This window comes from Lemur catta, chromosome 19 (genome assembly GCF_020740605.2).
Source record: "Lemur catta isolate mLemCat1 chromosome 19, mLemCat1.pri, whole genome shotgun sequence".
NCBI lineage: Eukaryota > Metazoa > Chordata > Mammalia > Primates > Lemuridae > Lemur > Lemur catta.
This window is the reverse complement of record NC_059146.1, coordinates 23,569,865-23,592,675: the sequence shown is the minus strand read 5'-3', so window position 1 is coordinate 23,592,675 and position 22,811 is coordinate 23,569,865. Positions and strand designations below refer to the sequence as shown.

Below are 22,811 nucleotides of genomic sequence, written 5' to 3'. Positions count from 1 at the left end.
CCGTGCATGGCCTCAGAATCTGTGCTAATTTTTTCTATTTTTAGTAGAGACAGGTTCTCACTCTTGCTCAGGCTGGTCTCGAACTCCTGAGCTCAAGTGATCCTCCTGCCTCGGCCTCCCAGAGTGCTAGGATTACAGGCGTGAACCACCACGCCTGGCTAGAATTCCTAAATTTTTAACCATCAGCTGCCATGAGCAGTGTGAACCACTCCAGCACACTAGGGCTTCAGAATCCTTTTTGATGCCAGAATCCCACTCATGCTATCTTAGGATAAAAGGAAATTTTCTGGAAGGCTACTGAGATACCTTGCAGAAGACAGGGCAGGACACACATATAGGAGTCCCAGGACTTGGCCAGGCAGGAACCAGGGCGGGTCCTTTTTCCATGGGCCACATGATCTCTTGGGTCTTGTATCTCTGCCTCTCTGCTTCATTCAAATCTTTCTAGCCGTGTGACCTCGGGAGAGCTTCTTAAACCCTCTGAACCTCAGTTTCCCCATCTGTAAAATGGGGCTCAAAGTTCCAACCTCATTGGGTTGACTCAGTGATGGGCACCCAGGATGTGCTTAATGATTGCTGGGGATTAATTAGAGGTTGGTTTTTGTTTGTTTGTTTGTTTTTATTTTTTTTTTTTTGAGACAGAGTCTTGCTTTGTTGCCCAGGCTAGAGTGAGTGCCGTGGCGTCAGCCTAGCTCACAGCAACCTCAAACTCCTGGGCTTAACCGATCCTTCTGCCTCAGCCTCCTGAGTAGCTGGGACTACAGGCATGCGCCACCATGCCCGGCTAATTTTTTCTATATATATTTTTAGTTGGCCAGATAATTTATTTCTATTTTTACTAGAGACGGGGGTCTTACTCTTGCTCAGGCTGGTCTCGAACTCCTGACCTCGAGCGATCCACCCGCCTCGGCCTCCCAGAGTGCTAGGATTACAGGCGTGAGCCACCGCACCCGGCCTAGAGGTTGGTTTTGTCCAGAGTGGGCTGCTGCTCAAAATCTCTTCCCCTCAAGGATATGCTCCCCACCCTCACGTGGGACGGGGCAGCCTCTTGTCAGTACTTGGCTAAGGTCTGGCAAGTACATTACCTCCCCTGGACCAGACACAGGAAGCAGTGAGAGGAGTTGGAGGGAAATCCCTGGACAGCCCTAGCCTGGCTGGACGGCTCTGTCCTGGATTGTGCCAGCTGCCTTGGGGTCCTTCTCATTAGCCCTCCTGTTGCTCTAACACAGCCAGAGCCAGGCGTGGCAGGTCTATGTACCACCGGCTCAGTCCCCAGGGTAGACATCTTACTGGCCAGCCTGGGTCAGGTGCCCACTTCTGGTCTACTCTGGTCATCCCTGGCCAGGGGACAGGATCTCCTACCCTAGTCATCTATCCAGTCAGTCAACAAATACTGAGTGCCCACCCTGAGTCAGACACTGTTATAGGCGCTAGGGGACACAGCCAGGGACAAGACAGGGCCTGGCCTGGAGCTGGTGTTCTGGCGACTGAGAAGCATATTCATTTCCTGTCAGTGCCGTGGCAAATTGCCACAAATTTAGCAGTTCAGATTTTATTATCTTACAGTTCTGGAGGTCAGAAGTCTGAAATGGCTTTCATTAAGCTAAAGCCCAGGTGTTGGCAGGGCTGTTCCTCCTTCTGGAAGCCCTAGGGCAGAATCCATTTCTTGCCTGTACCAGCCTCTACAGGCCCCGGGCACTCCTCGGCTCAGGGCCACGTCCCCTGTCTTCAAAGCCAGCAATGGCCGGTTGAGTCTGTCAAGGAGGCTTCACGCTGACTCCTCTGTTGACACATCTCTTTCTCTGACTCGGGTTCTCCCGCCTCCCTCTTTCACGGGCCACACCCAGTAAGTCCAGGATGATCGCCCCATCTCAAGGTCTTTAGCTTAATCACACCTGCAAAATCCTTTTTGCCTTGTTAGGTCACAGTCACAGATTCTGCGGATTAGGATGTGGACATCTTTGGGGGCCATAGCAGTCAGAAAACAAGCGAAAACTCAAGAACAGTCTGACCATTCAGTGCGACAAGGAAGCTAAACCTGGCTGGACAGGAAGTGAGGCGAAGTGGGCAGGGAGGACAAATGGTGGCACAGTCAGGACGGGCTAGGCTTTGCTGTGGTGACACACAGCCCCAAATCTCTGTGGTCTACAACCACAAAGCTAGTCTGCTCACACTACCCGTTCACCCAGGGTTGGCAGGGCCCTCTGCTCCTCAGAGTCGCATCAGGCACTTGGCGGAGGGTGGCCCCTCTTGATGCTTCTGCCATCGACCCAGAGCCACTCCTCAGTCCTGTAGGCTTCCACCCAGAAGGGACACCTGTCACTCTCACCCTCATGCCATTGGCCAAAGCAAGCCATGTGGCCATGCCTGAGTTCCACAGGACAGGTGTAGAATCCTCCAGCAGATACTTGGGGACAGTCTGCCACAGATGGAATGGGCCAGCAAGACATTCCGAGGATGCCAGCTGTGGAAGGGAACTTACATTTCCTCATCTACCACCTCACCCGCCAATTTGGAGTTGAAGAAACCAAGCTCCCACAGCGGCAAAGCCAGAGCCAGAGTGCCACTTGCTAGGCCTGATGTGACAAGACATCCCCTGAGTCCTGTGTGCCAGGCCTTGGCAGGCAAAGCTGGAGGGCCCGAGGACGGTCAGACCCAGCCACGCAACAAGCTCCCCGCTCCCGCAGCTCCCGGAGCCAGATCGGCCTCGAGCCCCGCTCTCCGTGCACCGTGCGTGCAGTCAGGGCGACCGTCCCGCCCTCGGCCCCGAGCTCCGCGAAGGCGCCATCGGCGGCGTGAGCGGCCACCTGTCGCCACCAGGGGGCGCCCTGGGCCCCGGCCCAAATTCCACCCCTGCTCACTCTCTCCCCCCAAAAAACTTCCTTTCACTTTCAGTCTCTGGCTGTCACCCGGCTTGGCCCCTTCCACACCCAGCTGGGACAAGCCTGGTGTGTGAGGAGCACTGGACTCCAGGTCCCCGAGGGGCGGAGCCGGGGTCCCCAGTCCTAAGGCAGAGGCAGCAGGGGATGGGGGGTCGGGTTCCCGAGTCCCTGACCTGGGGAGGGTTCTGGGGACCGGACGTCGGGGTTCTTGAAAGGGGAGATGAGGAGATTTCATCGTAACTGGGGCTCATGCAGGAAGCCTGGGGGAGTAAGAGGCGGAAACTCGGCCACATCAAGGGGACGGCGGAGGGGCGGGGAGCAGAAGGGGCGGGCGAGGAAGGGGCTGGGGTGTCGGGGTCCGAGACTTCTTCTGTCCCTTCCAAGACCAGGCCACAGGCATGAGGGGCCGCCGGCCGAGATGACAGTGCTGGCACCAGCCTGGAGCCCAGCTGTGCGTATACCTGAGGGGCAACGTGGGGGGAACGGGGACAGGCAGTGCCAAGATGGGGAGGGGACAGAGATGGACAAGGGAGGGGGAGGTGGACAGAGAAGGGGAATTTGGCAGTGCCCGGTACAAATGAAGAGGACAGGACGCAGATGGAGGGGAAACAGGCCGGTGAATACAGAGGACCGAGCCGGGAAGATGGGGAGAGGGTTGGCAGAGCAGGATGAAAAGCGACGGCGCTGGAGCAGAGACCGAGAGGAACAGGGAGGTGGGCAGAGGTGGGGACAGCACTAAAGGAGGTGGATGAGACCTGGGATGGGAGAAGGAGGGAGGAGGGAGGGGTGGAGGCGGGAGGCCTGGGGGGGCCGCGAGAGCCAAGAGAGCCCGCCCCGCCCTGCAGACCCCCCTGCTGCTGCTGCTGCTGCTCAGCCCCGGCCTCCGCGGGACCCAGCACTGCTCCTTCGAACACAGCCCCATCTCCTCCAACTTCGCTGTCACCATCCGCAAGCTGGTAAGCATCCCTGCCTCAGCCCCATCCTGCGGTCCCTCTTTGAGACCAAGGTTCTGTGGCTGGGTCACAGTTCCCCCTCTCTGGGCCTTGTCCCCCTCTCTGGGTCTCTGCCAGCACGTCTGAGTCTCCTTAGTGTTTCGCCCTGTTTTGACCAGGCCTAACCCTGTTTTCTCCCCTAGTCTGACTACCTGCTTCTGGATTACCCGGTCACTGTGGCCTCCAACCTGCAGGAAGTGAGTCACGTGGGAGGGGCCCAGGAAGGAGGTGGGAACCACAGACTCAGGACCCTCCAACCCCCGCAGCCCCCTCACCCCCGCCTCGGGGGAACAGGCTAGTTGGCCAACCTGGGCCCCTTCCTGCCCAGAGCCCCCTCCCAAGCCCCGCGTGGGTTGTCTCCCCAGGAGGAGCTGTGCGGGGCACTCTGGCGCCTGGTCCTGGCGCAGCGCTGGATGGAACAGCTCAAGACTGTGGCTGGGTCCCAGATGCAAGGCCTGCTGGAGGCTGTCAACACCGAGATAGTCTTTGTCACCTCATGTACCTTTCAGGTCAGCCCTGAACTTGGGGAACAGGTGAGGGGAGGAAGATGCTTTCCTAGGCATTGGAAGTAAAGCTCTGCTCAGCCTTGCTGGAGATTTCTTTCGAACTTAGCAACACAAGGAAGGTAGAGCTGGCACCCCGATCCCCTGGGGGTCCTGTCTCCCCTGGGGGTCCTGTCACTGGAGAACAACAACTCTCTAGGCCCCAGGGGATGGTGGAGGGTCTGGGCCCAATTCGGAGGCCCAGATCTCTTGGCCCACTGAAGGGTGCTGCGGGGGTTCTCCTCCTAGCAACCAGAGGCAGTGGGGGCTGAACTCTGAGACCCAGGCCTCATGGGGCCCAGTTGCTGGGCGTTGCCAGCAGGGAAAAGCCCTTGGCCTGTGGAGATGAGGGGGTTGATGTGGTGGTGACGTCTCCCTCCCCTGCCCCCAGCCCCTCCCCAGCTGTCTTCGCTTCGTCCAGACCAACATCTCCTGCCTCCTGCAGGACACCTCCCAGCAGCTGGTGGCTCTGAAGCCCTGGATCACCCGCCGGAATTTCTCGCCGTGTCTGGAGCTCCGTTGTCAGCCCGGTAAAGGATCCCAGCGCCCCCCACCCACCCATCATCCTCACAGCCCCTCACCCTCTCTGCTCTGGTGTCCCAGAGCCCCCCATTCCCCCATTGTCTGTGACAAAGGCAAGTGCATTCCCTTTTCTGGACTCAGTTTACCCATCTTTGAGAAGGGAACAATAATTCCTCTTTCTCTAAGACAGCCCTGTGCAGGTGAAATACAACGTGAGCCACATGTTTAAGTGTAAATTTCCTAGTACCCGTATTTAAAAATGTAAAAAAAAAAAAGCCAAAATAAGTAGATTCATTTTTCCCCAGGATTTTAAAAATATTTATTATTATTATTTCAGACAGGGTCTCACTCTGTCACCCAGGCTGGAGTACAGTGGCACCATCATAGCTCATTGCAACCTCAGACTCCTGGGATCAAGCCATCCTCCTGCCCCAGTCTCCTGAGTAGATGGGACAATAGGCGCAAGCCACCACACCCAGCTAATTTTTTTATTTTTTGTAAACACTGGGTCTTGCTATGTGGCCCAGGCTGGTCTAGAACTCCTGGCCTCAAGAGATCCTCCTGCCTCAGCCTCCCAAAGTGCTGGGATTACAGGAGTGAGCCACTGTGCCTGGCCTGGCCAGGATTTTTAATGTTGGTTATTTTTTAGCAAGTTAATTTTTTTTAACTTTTTTCTTTGGGAATAATTATAAATTCACAGGAAAGTGCAAAGAAATGAACAGGGTGAGGGCGGGGTCCCTTACAACCCTCACCAGCCTCCCCAGTGTAACATTTTGCTTGTTAACATTAACTATACTACAAAATCAAAACCAGGCATTGCTCCAATCCACAGAGCTTATTCAGATTTTACCAGTTACTTACGCACATATGGGTGTTCATTTCTCCTATTTTTCTCTGCATTTCCAAAAGCTTCTATCAATTATATTTAGCCTCACTGGTCATTTGTGTTTAGGTTTATGACCATTCATTCAACTGTTTGTTAACCATCTCCTATGTGCCTGGCACTGGAGACACAGCATGGAGCAAGCCCAAGATCCCTGCTGCTTGGAGCTGACATGCTAACTGGGGAGACAGAGGATAAATACCTAAACACATAGATAATCCAGAAAGTAAGGTCAGGAGTTTGAGGCTGGGGTGAGCTATGATCATGCTGTTTCACTCCACCCTGGGCAACAGAGCAAGACCCCGTTTTTGGGGGAAAAAAAGAAAAAGAAAAGAAAGTATCTGAGTATAATGAGCCCTGTGCACTCGAATGAAAACAGGATGATGGAATCGTCATCTGAAGTGGTTGGCTGGAAAGTCACTGAAAGCTGGGAACAAAGGGGCAGCCAGTGCAAAGGCCCTGAGGCAGAAACCTGCCTGTGTGTTTAAGGGACATTAAGGGGAGTCTCTCTGAACCTATTTCATTCATTCAAATATTTAATGAGCACTAAGTAGTAGGTTCTGGTGATAAATAAGTCAGATAAGATCCCTGCTGCTCACATGGGGCTCACAGACTATTGGGTTAAGAAGACAAACAAATAGATACAGAATCACTAGAAACACATTTGTTTCCTTACAAAATAAAGCACAACCCTGTTATGTGCCAATACTGTTCTAAGCACTGTCCGTATGTTCCTCATTTAATTTTTGTGACAACCTGATGAGGTTGGTATAATGAGTATGTCGATTTTACAGATGAGAAAACTGAGGCACAGGGCGGCCAGCAGCCTGCCGAGGTCCCACAGCCAGTGCCAGACAGCCTTTCTTTCCTTCTGCAACCCAGCCCTTCTCCTTGGTCACGCAGCCTCCTCTCTCTCCCCAGACCCCTCCACCCTGCCGCCCCCACAGAGTCCTGGCGCCTGGGGGGCCACAGCCCTGCCAGCGCCCCAGCCACCTCTGCTGCTGCTGCTGCTGTTGCTGCTGCTCCTGCCAGTGGCCCTGGTGCTGCCAGCCGCTGCCTGCTGCCTGCGCTGGCGAAGGACGAGGCAGAGGATGCCCTGCCCTGGGGAACAGGTGAGCCAGTAAGATGGGAGGAGCAGGTAGAGAGGGACAGAGGGTAGCTGGAGGCCCTGCCTGCCCACCTATGACTGACCCTGTGGGACCCACAGGCGCCCCCCACCTCCAGTCACCAGGATGTGCTGCTTGTGGAGCCCTGACCTGCCTGGGGCCTCATCTCGGTGAGTCCATCACAGGTCGTGGGGCCCAGACTGTGGGAGTGTCCTAGCAGCTAGGGAACAGCTGGGAGCAGAGCCGGGGGGCAGCCCAGGTGCAGAGGGAGCCCCCAGGCCACAGAGAGCAGCTGCAAGAAGAGAGTGGAGAGTGAGGTTGAGGCTGGGGAGGGCCCGGGGCGAGAGGACCATGGGGTGGGGTGGGGTGGATGGGTCAGGGGGCTGGGGCCCAACAGACCCAGTGCCGGATTGGACAGTGGGGGAACCTGGGGACGGAGTGAGATTAGGGAAGGACATTGAGCTCAGTGGGGACCGGAGGGAGTGAGGGCCCTGGGGAGATATATGGATGCAGGAGCTTGCAAGCCAGGGTGGAGGGGTCTTGGGGCAGGATTGGAACAGCACCCCAGGCAGAGGGAACTGCTTTGGTGAAGCCATCAGGTGTGAGAAAGCCCAGGGTGTTCCGGTCACTTGGGCCAGTGCAGGGCATCAGGGAGCCATGGGAGGCATGGGATGGAAGAAAGAATCTGGAAACAGGTGTGGGGTAGGAGGGGAGGCCCCAAGGACAAGAAACATTTTACAGTAATTGCTCCAACATATAGTGCCTCGGTGGCGCAGGCTTTGCGCTGAGGCCTTCCATAAATTAACTCACTCCATTGAGAAGCTCGTGCCATTATTATCCTTGTTTCACAGAGGCTGAAACAAGGCACAGAGAGGTAAATAATTTGCCAAATGTCACACAGCACTTGAGTGAAAACCAAAATTTGACTCTAGGCTGTCTTGTTCCAGCATCTGTGCCCTTCTCTTTTCTGCCTCAGTTTCCTTATATGTACAAAAGGCTTTAATGTTTCATCTGCATGTACAAGAGAGAAAGAAATTAAAAAAAAGGCTTTAATAATGGCCACCATAGGGTTGTCATGAGGTTAATGAAGTGACCCATGCAAAGCCTTTAGAGCAACACTGCCCAGTGGAAACAGAATGCAAGCCACACATGGGATTTTAAATGTCCTAGTAGCCACATTTAAAAAAGAAAAAGAAAAAGGATCAAGTATGGTGGGTCATGCCCATAATCCCAGCACTTTGAGAGGCTGAGGCAGGAGGCCTACTTGATCCCAGGAGTTGAAGACCAGCCTGGGCAACACAGTGAGACCTCATCTCTACAAAAACATATAAATAAATTAGCCGGGCATGGTGGCACACCTGTAGTCTCAGCTACTCGGAAGGCTGAGGCAGGAGGATCGCTGGAGCCCAGGAATTTGAGGTTACAGTGAGCTATGATTGCACCACTGCACTCCAGCCTGATGCAGGTAACTTTATTTATTTATTTGAAACAGAGTCTCACTCTGTTGCCCAGGCTAGAGTGCTGTGGCATCAGCCTAGCTCACAGCAACCTCAAACTCCTGGCCTCGAGTGATCCTCCTGCCTTAGCCTCCCAAGGAGCTGGAACTACAGGCGTGTACTATATGCCCGGCTAATTTTTTCTATTTTTAATAGAGACAGGGTCTCACTTTTGCTCAGGCTGGTCTCGAACTTCTGAGCTCAAGCGATCCTCCTGCCTCGGCCTCCCAGAGTACTAGGATTACAGGCATGAGCCACCATGCCCAGCCATGATGCAGGTAACTTTAAACAATATATTTTGTTTCACCCAGTATATCCATAATGTTGTCATTTAAACATGTAATCAATATTTTTAAATGATTAATGAGATATTTTATAATTTTTTATACTAAGTTTTCAGAATATAGTGTGTATTTTACACTGACAGCACATCACAATTCAAACAATAAATTTTTATCAGAAACACTTGATCTGTACATAAGTTTCATGAAATTTACAGCTGCAAAAGTATATTCAAGTACTCAAGTTGTTCGAAACATGCATAAGTTTTCTAATAACTACATTGAGGGCTAGTTTCTTCTAAATCTTATGATTTTTCTTTTTAGGACTTGTTTCCGAGCAGTAATTTTTATAATTTTTTTTAAAAGGTACTACATTGAGTTTTCCTCTCACCCTAGTTTCCTCTCCAACCTGTTTTCTCACTCTCTCAATAACCACATTATTAGTTTCTTAAATGTAAATTATACGGCCGGGAGCAGTGGCTCACGCCTGTAATGCTAGCACTCTGGGAGGCTGAGGGGGGAGGATAGCTCAAGGTCAGGAGTTCGAGACCAGCCTGAGCAAGAACAAGACCCTGTCTCTATACATTTAAAAATAAATAAATAAAAATAAATTAGGTAAAATTTAAAAATTCAGCTGACTTGCACTGGCCACATTTGAAGTATTCCATACTGACATGGAGCTGGTGTCTCTCATACTGGAGAACAAAAATAGGGAACATTTCTATCATTGCAGAATTCTCTTGGACAGCGATCTAGTACACAATGAGCAGTAGCTCTGAATGGAGCTGTTTTGGGCATGAGCCTGCCCAGCTCTGAGCTAAGTACTTTCCCTCTCTGTCCACCAATCCTCAAACAGCCCCGTGAGACAGACGCATCTATCATCCCATTTTACAGAGGAGGACACTGAGGCCCAGAGTGGGGAGTCACCAGCCAGAGGATGCACAGCCGGGACACAGAGGAGGTTGGCTACAGGCTGGTCCCTTCCTCGGCCCCGCTGCTCCTCTTACTCTCTCCCCAGGATGGAGGCAACGCCAGAACCCAGCACCAGCCCGTTACTCCCCTCTGTACAAAGCCCTTGTCCCCATGAAACTGTATATAAATCATCCTTTTCTACCAGCTCTGGCCAGGCCTGTCTGTGGATGGAACAGGGTGTGAATGGGGCAATTTTGATTTGAATCTTGGGGTTTCAGTGAAGGAAATACTTCATCCAATACTGTCTTCTGGCTGGGCGCGTGGCTCACGCCTGTAATCCCACCACTTTGGGAGGCGGAGGTGGAAGGATCGCTTGAGCCCAGCAGTTGGAGACCTGTGCAATATAAACTCCAAGTCATCAAAAAAATAAAAATTGTTTTTGCTTCGCCAGGCATGGCAAAGCGCACCTGTAGTCCCAGCTACTCAGGAGGCTGAGGCAGGAGGATCACTTGAGCCCAGGAGTTAGAGGTCGCAGTGAACCATGACCCAGCCGCTGCACGCTAGCCCAGGCAACAGAGTAAGACTCTGTCTCAAAAAAAACATACTGTCTAATGAGGCCTTGGGCCGGTGCTGGGCAATGCTAGAACCCAGACCTGAGTCAGAACCAGCCCAGTCCTCCCAGGTCTCCTAGATTATGAGGGAGAAGTAAAAGGGACCCAAGGAGCCCCAGTACGGGACACCACGCGCTCTCCCGGAGATGGCGCACAGGCGGTATGGGAGCCTATCAGGCTAGGGTATCGGAAAGCCTCTCTGGAGAAAAGGACTCTTGAGCCAAAGGGCACTGGGATTGTGACAAACCAGATTTTGGAGGGGGCAGGGAGGCCATCTCAAGCAAGGGACACAGCCTAAGCAAAGTCCGAGAGTCCAGAAAATGAGAAGTTCCCCTGGGGGAACACAGCAGATTGATGTGCAACCCAGACATCTGCAGTCATTCCTTCACCCACTCTTAGATCTCACAGGAAAAAGTACCTCCACTTATTCTAGAGATGGGGACACTGACGCCCAGACCCGGTCAGGGGTTTGCCGGGGTCACGGTGAGGTCGACCGCACCGGGGAATCCGGACTTCCAAGCCTAAAATTGAGCACTAAAAGGAGGGGCTCGTTGCCCCCTGCGGGCCACCACCTGTCCTGCAGCCTTCAGTCGCTTCAGGGGGTAAGGGCGCCTCCCCTCACAAACATGGCGGGAAAAATCGCGTGAACGAGATTAACAGCCCCTCAAAAACATGGCCGCCCAGGCGGGACGGCTCCACCCAAGCAGCCCCGCCTCCACTCCCCACGTGATCTCTCGCCCCTCACCACCATGGCCGCCAGGACCTATCGGAGTGGTGTTCGGATTGGACAGCTAGATGTCCCGCCTTCCAGTGGGGCATCTCTGCGCACGCGCAAAACATTTTGGCCAATGAAGAGAAAGCCGCCCGCGCAGCGTCACTTCTGCCACCCCTGTTTCAAGGGATAAGAAACCCCGCGGCAAGACCTCCTTCTTTCCCAGGCGGCTGCCGAAGATGGCGGAGGGGCAGGTGTGGGCTCCGCGCGGGCCGGGGCGGCATGGGGCCGGGTGGGATCCAAGCCAGAACGGTGTTGGGTACTCGATCTTCTCCAACATGTGTTGTCAAACTTAGGATCGATAATTGAACAGAATCGAGACCTTTTGGGGCGAGGGGAATCTGTAGGAAATGTTTCGGCTGTTTTTAGACCTAAGGTTGGCTAAAACGCGGCGTTTTATTCTCAAGGCGAGGGGTAATTATAGGACCTTCCAGCACAGGAATGCGTTTTAACACAACTAGACCTCGCTTACCTTGATCTCTGGTGGTGGGTGCGGGCGCTGGGGTCGAGTCTTGGTCGAATTGGACCATTGCGTCCCCAGCGATGGCGAACTCGTGGAAGTCTGTCTGGGCGGCCTCGGGGCAATGAGAAACTGAGGATTAGCCAAATGGAAAGTACTTCCGTCCTGTCCAATGCGCGGGCTGCTTCCACCTCACGTGAGACTGTTAATCAGGGTTCTCGGCACCGCTGGTTATTTTAATATGAAATCCTTTTCTGCGGGGGGTCGAGAGAGTGCTAAACTGCGGGCATTCAGGAATGAATTGCCCTTTTCTCACTGTTACGGGGTTGGTGATTGCCTTGGAAGCAGGGCTGTGATAAATGGTTCCACAATTATGGGACATCCTTTAGCCATACAACCACCTGGGGGACCTTAGGGAGCACAGCAAAAGCTCTGAGTTCCTGGCACCTGGGGTAACTACTTACATGTGAAGGAGAGGCTGGTTCTGGAAAGGGTTTCCTTGTGAATTTCTTTTGTGTGGTTGAGGTGGGAAACTAAGTTCCAAGCCGGGCAGACCTAAGCAAATGGTAGAGTTCATTGAGTATATGTCGCTGTACCTAGTACACTTTGGATTGCATTGCATCTTTTGATGTAGTTCAGTTAACTTAGAGTACCATTTTACAGGAAATTGAAACGTGGAAACTTGAAGATTTTTGGCAAAGGTCACATTGTCACAAACTCAGGCTTTGGGTTTAGTATACTTCAGCCTTTCCAGTACTTACAGAGTACGTACAATAGTTATTAAATGCTTTACTACATTATACTTTGTGACATTGCATTATGACAGTGGGGACTAAAGGAGGGAGTTGAGGGTTGGTGTTTGAGCGTTTTACCGGGGGAGGTGGAGTTAGTAGCAGAGTCAGCATGGGCTTTTTTTTTTTTTTTTTTTTTTTTGGAGACAGAGTCTGGCTTTGTTGCCCGGGCTAGAGTGAGTGGCATGGCGTCAGCCTAGCTCACAGCAGCCTCAAACTCCTGGGCTTAAGCGATCCTACTGCCTCAGCCTCCCGAGTAGCTGGGACTACAGGCATGCGCTACCATGCCCGGCTAATTTTTTCTATATTGATTTTTAGCTGTCCAAATCATTTCTTTTTGTTTTTGGTAGAGACGGGGTCTCACTCTTGCTCAGGCTGGTCTCGAACTCCTGACTTCAAGCGATCCACCCGCCTCGGCCTTCCAGAGTGCTAGGATTACAGGCGTGAGCCACCGCGCCCGGCCAGCATGGGCTTTTGACTACTACCTGACCTCATCCCACCTAAAACTTGGTTTTCTTTTTAACTCCACTGACAGTGGTTTCGTGGTGAAACTTGGTGTTCTTAGCTGTGAAAATAGCAGAAGAGAATTAGGTTCTGTTAGGAACCTGCAGTTGGTATCACAGATTACAGTGTTCTCCTAACTGGCTGATGTGTGGACAGAGTATTGCCAGTCTTGGTTCAAATCCTAGCTTGTACTTCATTAAGTGCAAAATATGATCTGGGAATAAAAATTCATACTCTTCAAGGACCTGAGACGAGGGGGGAGTTCTGGCATCTTACTCCATTCTCTCAACTTTTGCTTTCTTGGCGTCAGTTTGCTTTCTGTAAAGTGGGCCTTGGCTCATAGTTCCCAGGTCTGATAGCTGGGTAGGAACCACCATGAGGCTAACATGGAAGAGAAACAAGTAGAAAGGAATGATGGCTTGTGGGGAGAGGCCAAGCAAGGCAGTCAGTGCCCTTAAACCCTCTCACCTTATCTCCCCAGGTCCTGGTGCTCGATGGCCGAGGCCATCTCCTGGGCCGCTTGGCGGCCATCGTGGCCAAACAGGTACTGCTGGGTAAGTCTGCCCACAGTTCCCGTTGTTAGCTCCAGCTGGAGGTCAGTGATGAGCAACAATCACCATCTTTCGTTTGAGTCTCACGACCATGAGATCAACCCCATGCACCGCTCTGAGACCTACCAGCCACTCCCTTTCCCATGGTGGAGACTCCTGGCTCAGCTGACTTTTCTGTTAGGCTAGCTTTTAATTTCAACATGAATCCAGCTCTGCCAGGTACTGCTCTGGGACCTGGAACAAGAGGCTCATCTCAGGGCTTTAGCTCTTTTCTACATTGTGGTTAGTTGTGTCCCAGGAAAGGGCCCCCATCCCTCCGTGTCCAGTGACTGGACAGGTGAGTTGTGCCAGGTGAAGGTAGAATGTTCAGGTGGCACCGTCTGTATACCCTTGCCCTCCTTGAATGCCTCATTTTCCCTGTAGGCCGGAAGGTGGTGGTTGTGCGCTGTGAGGGCATCAATATTTCTGGCAATTTCTACAGAAACAAGCGTAAGTTGGGGCCCGGGAGGAGGTCTCCCTGTGGGGTACTGAGGCTGGTGGGCTCCAGAAGCAGTTTTGGGGCTGGGTGCGGTGTCTCACGCCTGTAATCCTAGCACTCTGGGAGGCAGAGGCGGGCAGATTGTTTGAGCTTAGGAGTTCGAGACCAGCCTGAGCAAGAGCGAGACCCCATCTCTACTAAAAATAGAAATTATATGGACAGCTAAAAATATATATGTAGAAAAATTAGCCAGGCATGGTGGCGCATGCCTGTAGTCCAAGCTACTCGGGAGGCTGAGGCAGAAGGATTGCTTGAGCCCAGGAGTTTGAGGTTGCTGTGAGCTAGGCTGACGCCACGGCACTCTAGCCGGGGCAACAGAGGGAGACTTTGTCTCAAAGTGAGGGGGGGGGGCAGTTTTGGCGGTGATGGGAGGGGCTAGTGCTGAGTTCCTGAAAAGGCCCTGGGGCTTTGTTGGGGGCAGGCTTAGGATTTGGGTGGGTACTGGTGGGTCTGGCAGACCAGGTAAGTCTCATGCCCTCCTCTCCTCTCTTCCCAGTGAAGTACCTGGCCTTCCTCCGCAAACGGATGAACACCAACCCTTCCCGTGGCCCCTACCATTTCCGGGCCCCCAGCCGCATTTTCTGGCGGACTGTGCGAGGTGAGCTGGGCCTGAGGGCTGCAGGTGGTAGTGACAGGCGGGTGGCCAGTGATGAGAACTTCCCCCACTCAATGTTCGAGTTTCCCTACCATGAGATAACTCTACATGCACTACCATCTGAGGCCACTGTCTGCCTGCCCTGGTGGGGGAGGGGTGGTGTCCCCTTGAGCCCCACTGAGCAGGTTTGCCATCCTCTTCCCTGCAGGCATGCTGCCCCACAAGACTAAGCGAGGCCAGGCTGCCCTGGACCGCCTCAAGGTGTTTGATGGGATCCCACCACCCTATGACAAGGTGAGCTGCGCCCAGACCCCAACGCAGCATTCACGTAGCCGGCGTCCATGATGTTTTACAATTACCTACATTGTTTGATCCTCATGAAAACAGCCCTGGCTGAGACGCCTGCCCAACTAGCTCCTTCCCTGTCTGTCCCTCACTCCAGGTTTCTAAGCCCCTCTCCTTCTCTAACAGAAAAAGCGGATGGTGGTTCCTGCTGCCCTCAAGGTTGTGCGTCTGAAGCCTACAAGAAAGGTGAGTGCCAGGTTACACTAAGTGGTCTAGCTTAGGGACTTCAGGCCTGTTGAGGGGGGAACCTGAGGTCCCTGATCCTGGCAGATGATGTCTTTCTCACGATGGTCTGCGGATGCCCCTGTTGGCAGTGCCGATATCACCAATGGTTCAGCTGATGCCAGGACAGGTGGGAGAATGTGCTTTCCTAGCTGGGGCTTGATGAGGACAATTGGATTATGACATTCCTAGAGTCCTCTAGGATCGGTGACAGCCTCCCCACTTGACCCCTGTGGCCCTAGTCCAGGCTCTTGGGACAAAGGCCTACATGCCCTTACAATTTCATTTCCCCCTAAAGTTTGCCTATCTGGGGCGCCTGGCTCATGAGGTTGGCTGGAAGTACCAGGCAGTGACCGCCACCCTGGAGGAGAAAAGGAAGGAGAAGGCCAAGATCCACTACCGGAAGAAAAAGCAGCTCATGGTGAGGGCAGGGACTGGCACCCAGGGGCACTGCACCCCTAGGCAGGCTGCTACCAGAGGCCCAGCAGGATGGGGTGAGATGAGGGTGGTGCCAGGCAGCAGCCACTAACCACCACCTGTCCTTATCCCCACAGAGACTACGGAAACAGGCCGAAAAGAACGTGGAGAAGAAAATTGACAAATACACAGAGGTCCTCAAGACCCATGGACTCCTAGTCTGAGCCCAATAAAGACTTTATTCCTCATGCTTGGCTGGCCTGCCCTTCCTCCATCGCCACCCTGGGATGTAGGGGACCCAGGGGCAGCAGTCCAGGTGCCACAGGCAACCTGGGGCGTAGAAAGCTGGGGACAAGGAAAGGGCCTCAGACACTGCACACCTATAAGGTTACATCACTCTAGAACTTGTGCAGACATAATTTACCAACCTACTTGTTCATGAGACTTTTAAAAAATCGATAAAACTACCGTTTACTTAAGTTTCAATAATTAGATGGGAGCCCTGCCTTTTGAACGGGGCATCTGGTTTAACTTCCAACCTGGTCATATGCTATATACTCTGCAGCTGGTAGAATGTGAGGAGACGCTTAAGGGGGACAGTGTGAGCTTGGTATTGTACAAAGTACTTACAAATGCAGACTAGGAAGATAAGATGTGCAGCCAGGGGGTTATAGGCATCACCCTGCTCCTTACCCTGTATTTTGTGATCTGGAAACAAATAAATTGCTTTCAACGAAATGTGGCTGCTTTGCTTTGCTTTACGGTATGTGTCTGCTGTGAGGCAGGCCCAGGGAAGGTAAGGGGCTTGAAGAGGAAGGAACTCCCCGGATGGTAAACATTTCTAAGAGGCACTACAATGAGAAAATTTAAAGTTAGGCCTTATTTGTATGCTAAAATGACCTGTTAGGTCTGCCAGCATGAATCCCCTGCAAAAGGCATAAGTCAGTGTAATAGGTAACAATCTTCACGGTCAAGTCGGCTTGCTTGGACAGCCCCCACCCCTGTTTTGCTAATGAGGTTTGGGGGTCCATAGGTGTGGAACCCAGGATTCTACTCTAAATATGCTGGCCTTAATAGAGAAGCAAACCTGTATTCAGGAAGTTAGTGCTGCTCTCAGCATTGGTGGACAGTATTTAGGAGTAAGAGTTCTATACTTAAATGCTTCACCTTAACACCACAGAAAGCTGACAGTACTGTCCTAGGCATGCTGTTCACAGGGAAAATTATAACTTGGCACCATGCTATTCTATAATGGGCCTAGCAACCTGTCCAAAAAAGTCCTTGAAGAGACAGACCATGGGATGGCTTTTCCCTGAGAATCAGTCAACAAATGCATGGTGCCCCTCCTTGAGCCAGAGCGCCCCACTTGGGGCTTGCATTCAGGAGGGAACTACCTCCAGAAATAACCAGATTTAGAGCATAATTTTTTGTTTTTTTAGAGATAAGGTCTTGCTCTGTCTCCCAGGCTGGAGTACAGTGGTATGATCATAGCTCACTGCAACCTCCAGTTCTGGGCTCAAGCAATCTTGCCTCAGCCTCCTGAGTAGCTGGGAATACAGGTCTAGCTTGTGCCACCACACCCAGTTAGGGTTTGTTTTTTCTTTTTTTTTTGAGTCAGAGTCTTCCCTATGTTGCCCAGGCTAGAGTGCCATGGCGTCAGCCTAGCTCACAGTAACCTCAAACTCCTGGGCTCAAGCAATCCTTCTGCCTCAGCCTCCCGAGTAGCTGGGACTACAGGCATGCACCACCATGCCCGGCTAATTTTTCTATACATATTTTTAGCTGTCCATATAATTTCTTCCTATTTTTAGCAGAGGCGGGGTCTCACTGTTGCTTAGGCTGGTGTCCAACTCCTGAGCTCAAACAATCTGCCCACCTCGGCCTCCGAGAGTGCTAGGATTACAGGCATGAGCCACCGCGTCCGGCCCAGTTAGGGTTTTTTTGATGCTGTTTTTTTTTTTTTTTTTTTTTTTTAGGGATGAGGTCTTGCTCAGGATGCTCTTGAACTAGTAGCCTCAAAGAATCCTACCTCCTGGGCCTCCCAAAGTGCTGGGATTACAGGCATGAGCCACCACGCCCAGCCTAGAGGATAAATCTTAAATTTAACAAAACCCCATGTTAAACAATATAATCCCACCCAAAGCATGATCCATTAAAAAATGACAAGTTGGATTTTGTAAAAATTTAAAACTTTGCACTTCAAAAAAATAACATTAAGAAATGGCCGGGCATGGTGGCTCACGCCTGTAATCCTAGCACTCTGGGAGGCCGAGGCGGGGGCTCGCTCAAGGTCAGGAGTTCAAGACCAGCCTGAGCAAGAGTGAGACCCCATCTCTACTAAAAATAGGAAGAAATTATCTGGACAACTAAAAATATATATAGAGAGAAAAAATTAGCCGGGCATGGTGGCACATGCCTGTAGTCCCAACTACTCAGGAAGCTGAGGCAGATGGATCGCTTAAGCCCAGGAGTTTGAGGTTGCTGTGAGCTAGGCTGACACCACGGCACTCTAGCCTGGGCAACAGAGTGAGACTCTGTCTCAAAAAAAAGATCACATTAAGAAAACCAAAAGACAAGCCACAGACTGATATAAAGAACTCTTATAAACAACAAGGAGACAACCCAAGTAGTAATAAAAGGTGGGTAACCTTTTCAGTAGACATTTCACCAAAGGATATGTAGGAATGGCCAATAATCATGGGAGGAGATGCTTGCCATTATCATGAGAGAATGCAAATGCAATCACTGGGCACACCCCTAATCATTTCCCTTAGGACAAAAAGGGAAATCAGAAGTGTTAGGCCTACGGAAGGGACATTTCCAAAGCTCCAGTTTCCTCTTACCCCCCTGCCCTCACCAGAACTCTGCCCAGTTTCCTCCCAACAGCACATGGGGTGCCAGAGCCACCTCAGTCTCACCCTACACGCAAGAGTGACTTTTGAGATCACCACTATGGGAAGAGCACAAAGGAGAATCTTGTTTTAAAAGCACTTTGGTGCTCACTGGGGCGGGTCTTCAGGTCTACATTTCTGTCTCGAAATACTGGTAACTTATTTCTCTGAAGTTTGGCAAAGGCAGGGAAATATCCCCTCAAGTGGTAATAAGTATTACGAGTTTGCTTAAATGTATTATTGGACAGCCACGGTTTTTCACACCGCAGGTTGAAAAATCACTGCAGTGAGTTACAACCAGCATTAAAATAAACGAAATTGGATGGAAATACAAAACAAAATCAGGCCAGGCTTGGTGGCTCACGTCTGTAATCCTAGCACTCTGGGAGGCCCAGGCAGGAGGATCTCTTGAACTCAGGAGTTCGAGACCAACCTGAGCCCTGAGCAAGAGTGAGACCGTCTCTACTAAAAGTCGAAAAAATAAGCCGGGTGTGGTGGTGTGCACTTGCAGTCTCAGCTACTTGGGAGGCTGAGGCAGGAGGATCCCTTGAGCCCAGGAGTCTGAGGTTGCTGTGAGCTAGGCTGATGCCATGGCACTCTAGCCCGGGCAACAGAGCAAGACTCAGTCTCGAGAAAAAAATAAAAAAACAAAAACAGGCCGGATGCGGTGGCCAATGTCTGTAATCCTAGCACTCTGGGAGGCGAAGGCAGGAGGATGGTTCAAGGTCAGGAGTTCGAGACCAGCCTGAGCAAGAGCAAGATCCCCGTCTCTACTAAAAAATAGAAAGGAATTAGCTGGACAACTAAAAATATATAGAAAAAATTAGCCGGGCATGGTGGTGCATGCCTATAGTCCCAGCTACTCAAGAGGCTGAGGCAGGATTGCTTGAGCCCAGCAGTTTAAGGTTGCTGTGGGCTAGGCTGATGCCATGGCACCCTAGCCTGGGCAACAGAGTGAGACTCTGTCTCAAAAAACAAACAAACAACAACAACAAAAAACCTAGTGTGTTGCAGGAAGGAAAAAATTAAAAGTCAGCAAGAGGGAGGAAGAGAGGAAGGCAAAGAAAGACAGAGGTGATTGGTCACAACGTAGAATGTATTTCCTACTGTATAGGTTGTGGTCAAAAACATTAAAGGCTATGGACCTAAACATTTCAAACTTGCCGCCACCCCTTCAGAGTGGAGCAGTATTTCTTTGCTTTTCTCTTATCAAAATCACACAGCTGGCCGGGCGCGGTGGCTCACACCTGTAATCCTAGCACTCTGTGAGGCCGAGGCGGGTGGATCGCTCGAGGTCAGGAGTTTGAGACCAGCCTGAGCAAGAGCGAGACCCCGTCTCTACTAAAAATAGAAAGAAATTCTCTGGCCAACTAAAAAATATATATATAGAAAAAATTAGCCGGGCATGGTGGCACATGCCTGTAGTCCCAGCTACTTGGGAGGCTGAGGCAGGAGGATTACTTGAGCCCAGGAGTTTGAGGTTGCTGTGAGCTAGGCTGACACCACGGCACTCATTCTAGCCCAGGCAACAGAGTGAGACTCTGTCTCAATTAAAAAAAAAAAAAATCGCACAGCTACTCTGAGCAATTTGCAAAATATTGAGCATTTTAAAAACCAGAGAGGAAATCACACCTATTACTACCACCTGGCCATGGTGGTTACCTGGGCAGTGTCACACATTTCCTTCCCAGGTTAAGGAACCTTTGTGCATGGTTTAGCATACTTTGTAGATAGAACTATGGGTCCTGCTTTTTTTTTTCTTTTTACTAAAATAAAAGTCATTTTAAAAACTCCAGAAGTTGCTTTATTCTTCAAAAAGCAAATTATAAAGCTACTAAAGAGTCATTGGGGGCCGGGCACGGTGGCTCACGCCTGTAATCCTAGCACCCTGGGAGGCCGAGGCAGGCGGATTGTTTGAGCTCAGGAGTTCGAGACCAGCCTGAGCAAGAGCGAGACCTCGCCTCTACTAAAAATAGAAACAAATTATATGGACAGCTAAAAATGTATATAGAAAAATTAGCCGGGCATGGTGGCGCATGCCTGTAGTCCCATTACTCAGGAGGCTGAGGCAGAAGGATTGCTTGAGCCCAGGAGTTTGAGGTTGCTGTGCGCTAGGCTGACGCCATGGCACTCTAGCCCAGGCAACAGAGCGAGACTCTGTCCCAAAAAAAAAAGTCACTGGGGGGAAGACATTAGTTTCTAAAGCACCTACCCCTTAATGCTATCCCTAGAGGTACTGAAACAACTATAATTAAAATGTGTCATTCAAAAGTCACAAAACTAATATGTAAAAGCAATTTAAATCATTAAATTTCCAAATGATTTAAGTGTAGCATTTACAATTCTGAAGTTATTACAACTTAAAGAAGCCCTAAGACTTTTGAGACCTATATATACGCCAAGGTCTGGAGTTTGAAATCTTGCAACAAAGGGTTGGGCACAGTGGCTCAGGCTTGTAATACCAGCACTTTGAGAGGCCAAGGTGGGAGGATGGTTAAAGGCCAGAAGTAAGAGACCAGGCTGGGCAACATAGGGAAACCCTGTTCTACAAAAAAATACCCAGGCGTGGTAGTGAAGATTATAGTCCAAGCTACTGGGACTTGAGCCCAGGAGTTTGGAGTTTGAAGTTGCTGTGATCTGTGATCGTGCCACTGTACTCTACCTAGCCTGGGCCATAAGAGAAGACCCTGTCTTCCAAAAAAAAAATTAAGGAAATCTTACAACAAGGTCAGCTAGCGGGGTGGAGGGTTGTCAGGGTTGGTTTGGGACACCAGGTTTTCACCACTGCTGCCCAGCACAGGGCCAGATACACAACAAGTGCTCAACAACTGTGAGCCAAACATGAAAAGGAACTCAGGGGTTCTTTCTCTGTAGGTAGGTGAATAAGAATTCTGGAGCCAGATCACCCAGGATAAAACCTCACCAGGTTGCTGCCTGCTCCGAGCTTACCAGCTCACCATTTCCCTCTTCATCCCTGTAGACACAGCGTGCCTACCAAAAGCAGCCGACCATCTTTCAAAACAAGAAGAGAGTCCTGCTGGGAGAAACTGGCAAGGAGAAGCTCCCTCAGTACTAAAAGAACATCAGTCTGGGCTTCAAGAGTCCCAAGCCTCTCACTTTCTGCGAACCTGAAGCAGCCGTGTCTCAGGGGCCCCATCTATAAATTAGGAAGAGTAACAGAATCATTCCTGGATTGTCATCAGGATGCCTGACATATGGCAATTACTTTGTAAGATTTTGCTCTTAAGAATATATAAAATGGGCTGGGTGCAGTGGCTCATGCCTGTAATCCTAGCACCCTGGGAGGCCGAGGCAGGTGGATAGTTTGAGCTCAGAAGTTCAAGACCAGCCTGAGCAAGAGAGAGACCCTGTCTCTACTAAAAATAGAAAGAAATTAGCTGGACAACTAAAAATATATAGAAAAGAAAACTTAGCCGGTCATGGTGGCACATGTGTGTAGTCCCAGTTGCTTGGGTGGCTGAGGCAGGAGGATGGCTTGAGCCCAGGAATTTGAGATTGCAGTGAGCTATGATGATGCCACTGCACTCTATCCCAAGCAACAGAGGGAGACCCTCTCTCTAAATAAATTATTCTTAAAAGAATATATAAAATAACAAATTATTAAGTTATACACTTGCGCTATTCAACACAGTGCCACATGTGGCTATTTAAATCTAATAAAATTAAAGTTGAAAATTCAGGTCCTCAATTACAAAAGCCGCATTCCAAATGCCAGTTGCTACCCCGTCGGACAGCGCAGATGTAGAACATTTCCATCATCGCAAAAAGTTCTATCAGACAGCCCTGGTTTTTTTTTTTAATTTTCTTTTTTCTAAAAATATATATTTTTGAGACAGAATCGCACTCTTGGCTGGGCTAGAGTGCCGTGGCGTCAGCTTGGCTCACAGCAACCTCAAATTCCTGGGTTCAAGCAATCCTCCTGCCTCAGCCTCCCTAGTAGCTGGAACTACACGCATGTGCCAACATGCCCGGCAAAGTTTTTTTTCTATATATTTTTAGTTGTCCAGCTAATTTCTTTCTATTTTTAGTGGGGGGGGGAGGGACTTTGCTCTTGCTCAGGGTGGTCTCGAACTCCTGACCTCGAGCGATCCTCCCGCCTCGGCCTCCCAGAGTGCTAGGATTGCAGGCGTGAGCCACCGCGCCCGGCCCAGACAGCCCTGTTACAGACAGAAAAACAGAAGGATGAAACGGGAAATAAGAGAAGAGTAACTTTCCTTAAACTTCTGAAAACTCGGGGGCAGCACCCACACCTCACAAAGATGGCGGCGGCGCTGCACATGCTCCAGGGACCCTCCGGTCGCCCGCCCTACAGAAAGATAGCCGCCGCCTCATCCGGTGTGAAGGCTGAAGAAGCGCAGCCACGCGGTCCCCAAATCCCACGTAAATCCACGCCCGGCAGAAACGTGAGGCCGTCCCACCGACTCTCGCGATAATACAGGCGGTCGCAAGGCTGGCCGCGCCTTCCCGGCGTAATCCC

At 51.1% G+C, this 22,811-nt stretch overlaps 3 protein-coding genes and 4 non-coding genes across 15 annotated transcripts in view; 6 read left to right on the top strand and 1 right to left on the bottom strand.

Moving 5' to 3' along the window:
• The window catches only part of PIH1D1 (PIH1 domain containing 1), a 32,528-nt gene extending 20,960 nt beyond the window's left edge, over positions 1-11,568 (bottom strand). The window contains exon 1 of the mRNA XM_045531163.1: positions 11,472-11,568. The gene's annotated coding sequence lies outside the window, so the exon portion shown is untranslated. The remainder of the gene's footprint in view (positions 1-11,471) is intronic.
• On the top strand, positions 1,234-9,820 carry FLT3LG (fms related receptor tyrosine kinase 3 ligand). Of its 8 annotated transcripts, XM_045531177.1 has the most exons (9): positions 1,234-2,973; positions 3,267-3,333; positions 3,728-3,838; positions 4,018-4,071; positions 4,240-4,383; positions 4,808-4,946; positions 6,743-6,933; positions 7,029-7,097; positions 9,561-9,648. In XM_045531177.1, the coding sequence occupies exons 2-8, from the start codon at positions 3,301-3,303 to the stop codon at positions 7,074-7,076; spliced, it is 720 nt and encodes a 239-aa protein (XP_045387133.1). In that variant the 5' UTR covers positions 1,234-2,973; positions 3,267-3,300; the 3' UTR covers positions 7,077-7,097; positions 9,561-9,648. The 8 variants fall into 8 exon arrangements, with proteins under 8 accessions (XP_045387133.1, XP_045387126.1, XP_045387132.1 ...); XM_045531173.1 differs by lacking the exons at positions 1,234-2,973; positions 3,267-3,333 and adding an exon at positions 3,419-3,595 and having other exon boundaries at positions 4,240-4,407; positions 9,599-9,685; XM_045531174.1 differs by lacking the exons at positions 1,234-2,973; positions 3,267-3,333; positions 9,561-9,648 and adding exons at positions 3,419-3,595; positions 8,580-8,608 and having other exon boundaries at positions 4,240-4,407.
• Positions 11,108-15,670, top strand: RPL13A (ribosomal protein L13a). 2 transcript variants are annotated; one of them, XM_045531178.1, is made up of 8 exons: positions 11,108-11,193; positions 13,236-13,308; positions 13,729-13,794; positions 14,340-14,441; positions 14,647-14,732; positions 14,910-14,969; positions 15,304-15,426; positions 15,560-15,670. In XM_045531178.1, the coding sequence occupies exons 1-8, from the start codon at positions 11,179-11,181 to the stop codon at positions 15,644-15,646; spliced, it is 612 nt and encodes a 203-aa protein (XP_045387134.1). In that variant the 5' UTR covers positions 11,108-11,178; the 3' UTR covers positions 15,647-15,670. The 2 variants fall into 2 exon arrangements, with proteins under 2 accessions (XP_045387134.1, XP_045387135.1); XM_045531179.1 differs by lacking the exons at positions 13,236-13,308; positions 13,729-13,794 and having other exon boundaries at positions 11,112-11,193.
• Positions 13,347-13,430, top strand: LOC123624893. The gene has a single exon (XR_006730256.1). It is a non-coding gene; the product is annotated as a small nucleolar RNA Z195/SNORD33/SNORD32 family (small nucleolar RNA).
• Positions 14,483-14,568, top strand: LOC123624892. The gene has a single exon (XR_006730255.1). It is a non-coding gene; the product is annotated as a small nucleolar RNA Z195/SNORD33/SNORD32 family (small nucleolar RNA).
• LOC123624894 lies at positions 14,772-14,842 on the top strand. The gene has a single exon (XR_006730257.1). It is a non-coding gene; the product is annotated as a small nucleolar RNA SNORD34 (small nucleolar RNA).
• On the top strand, positions 15,049-15,133 carry LOC123624896. Its single transcript, XR_006730259.1, has one exon. It is a non-coding gene; the product is annotated as a small nucleolar RNA SNORD35 (small nucleolar RNA).
• Positions 15,671-22,811: the final 7,141 nt, after the last annotated feature.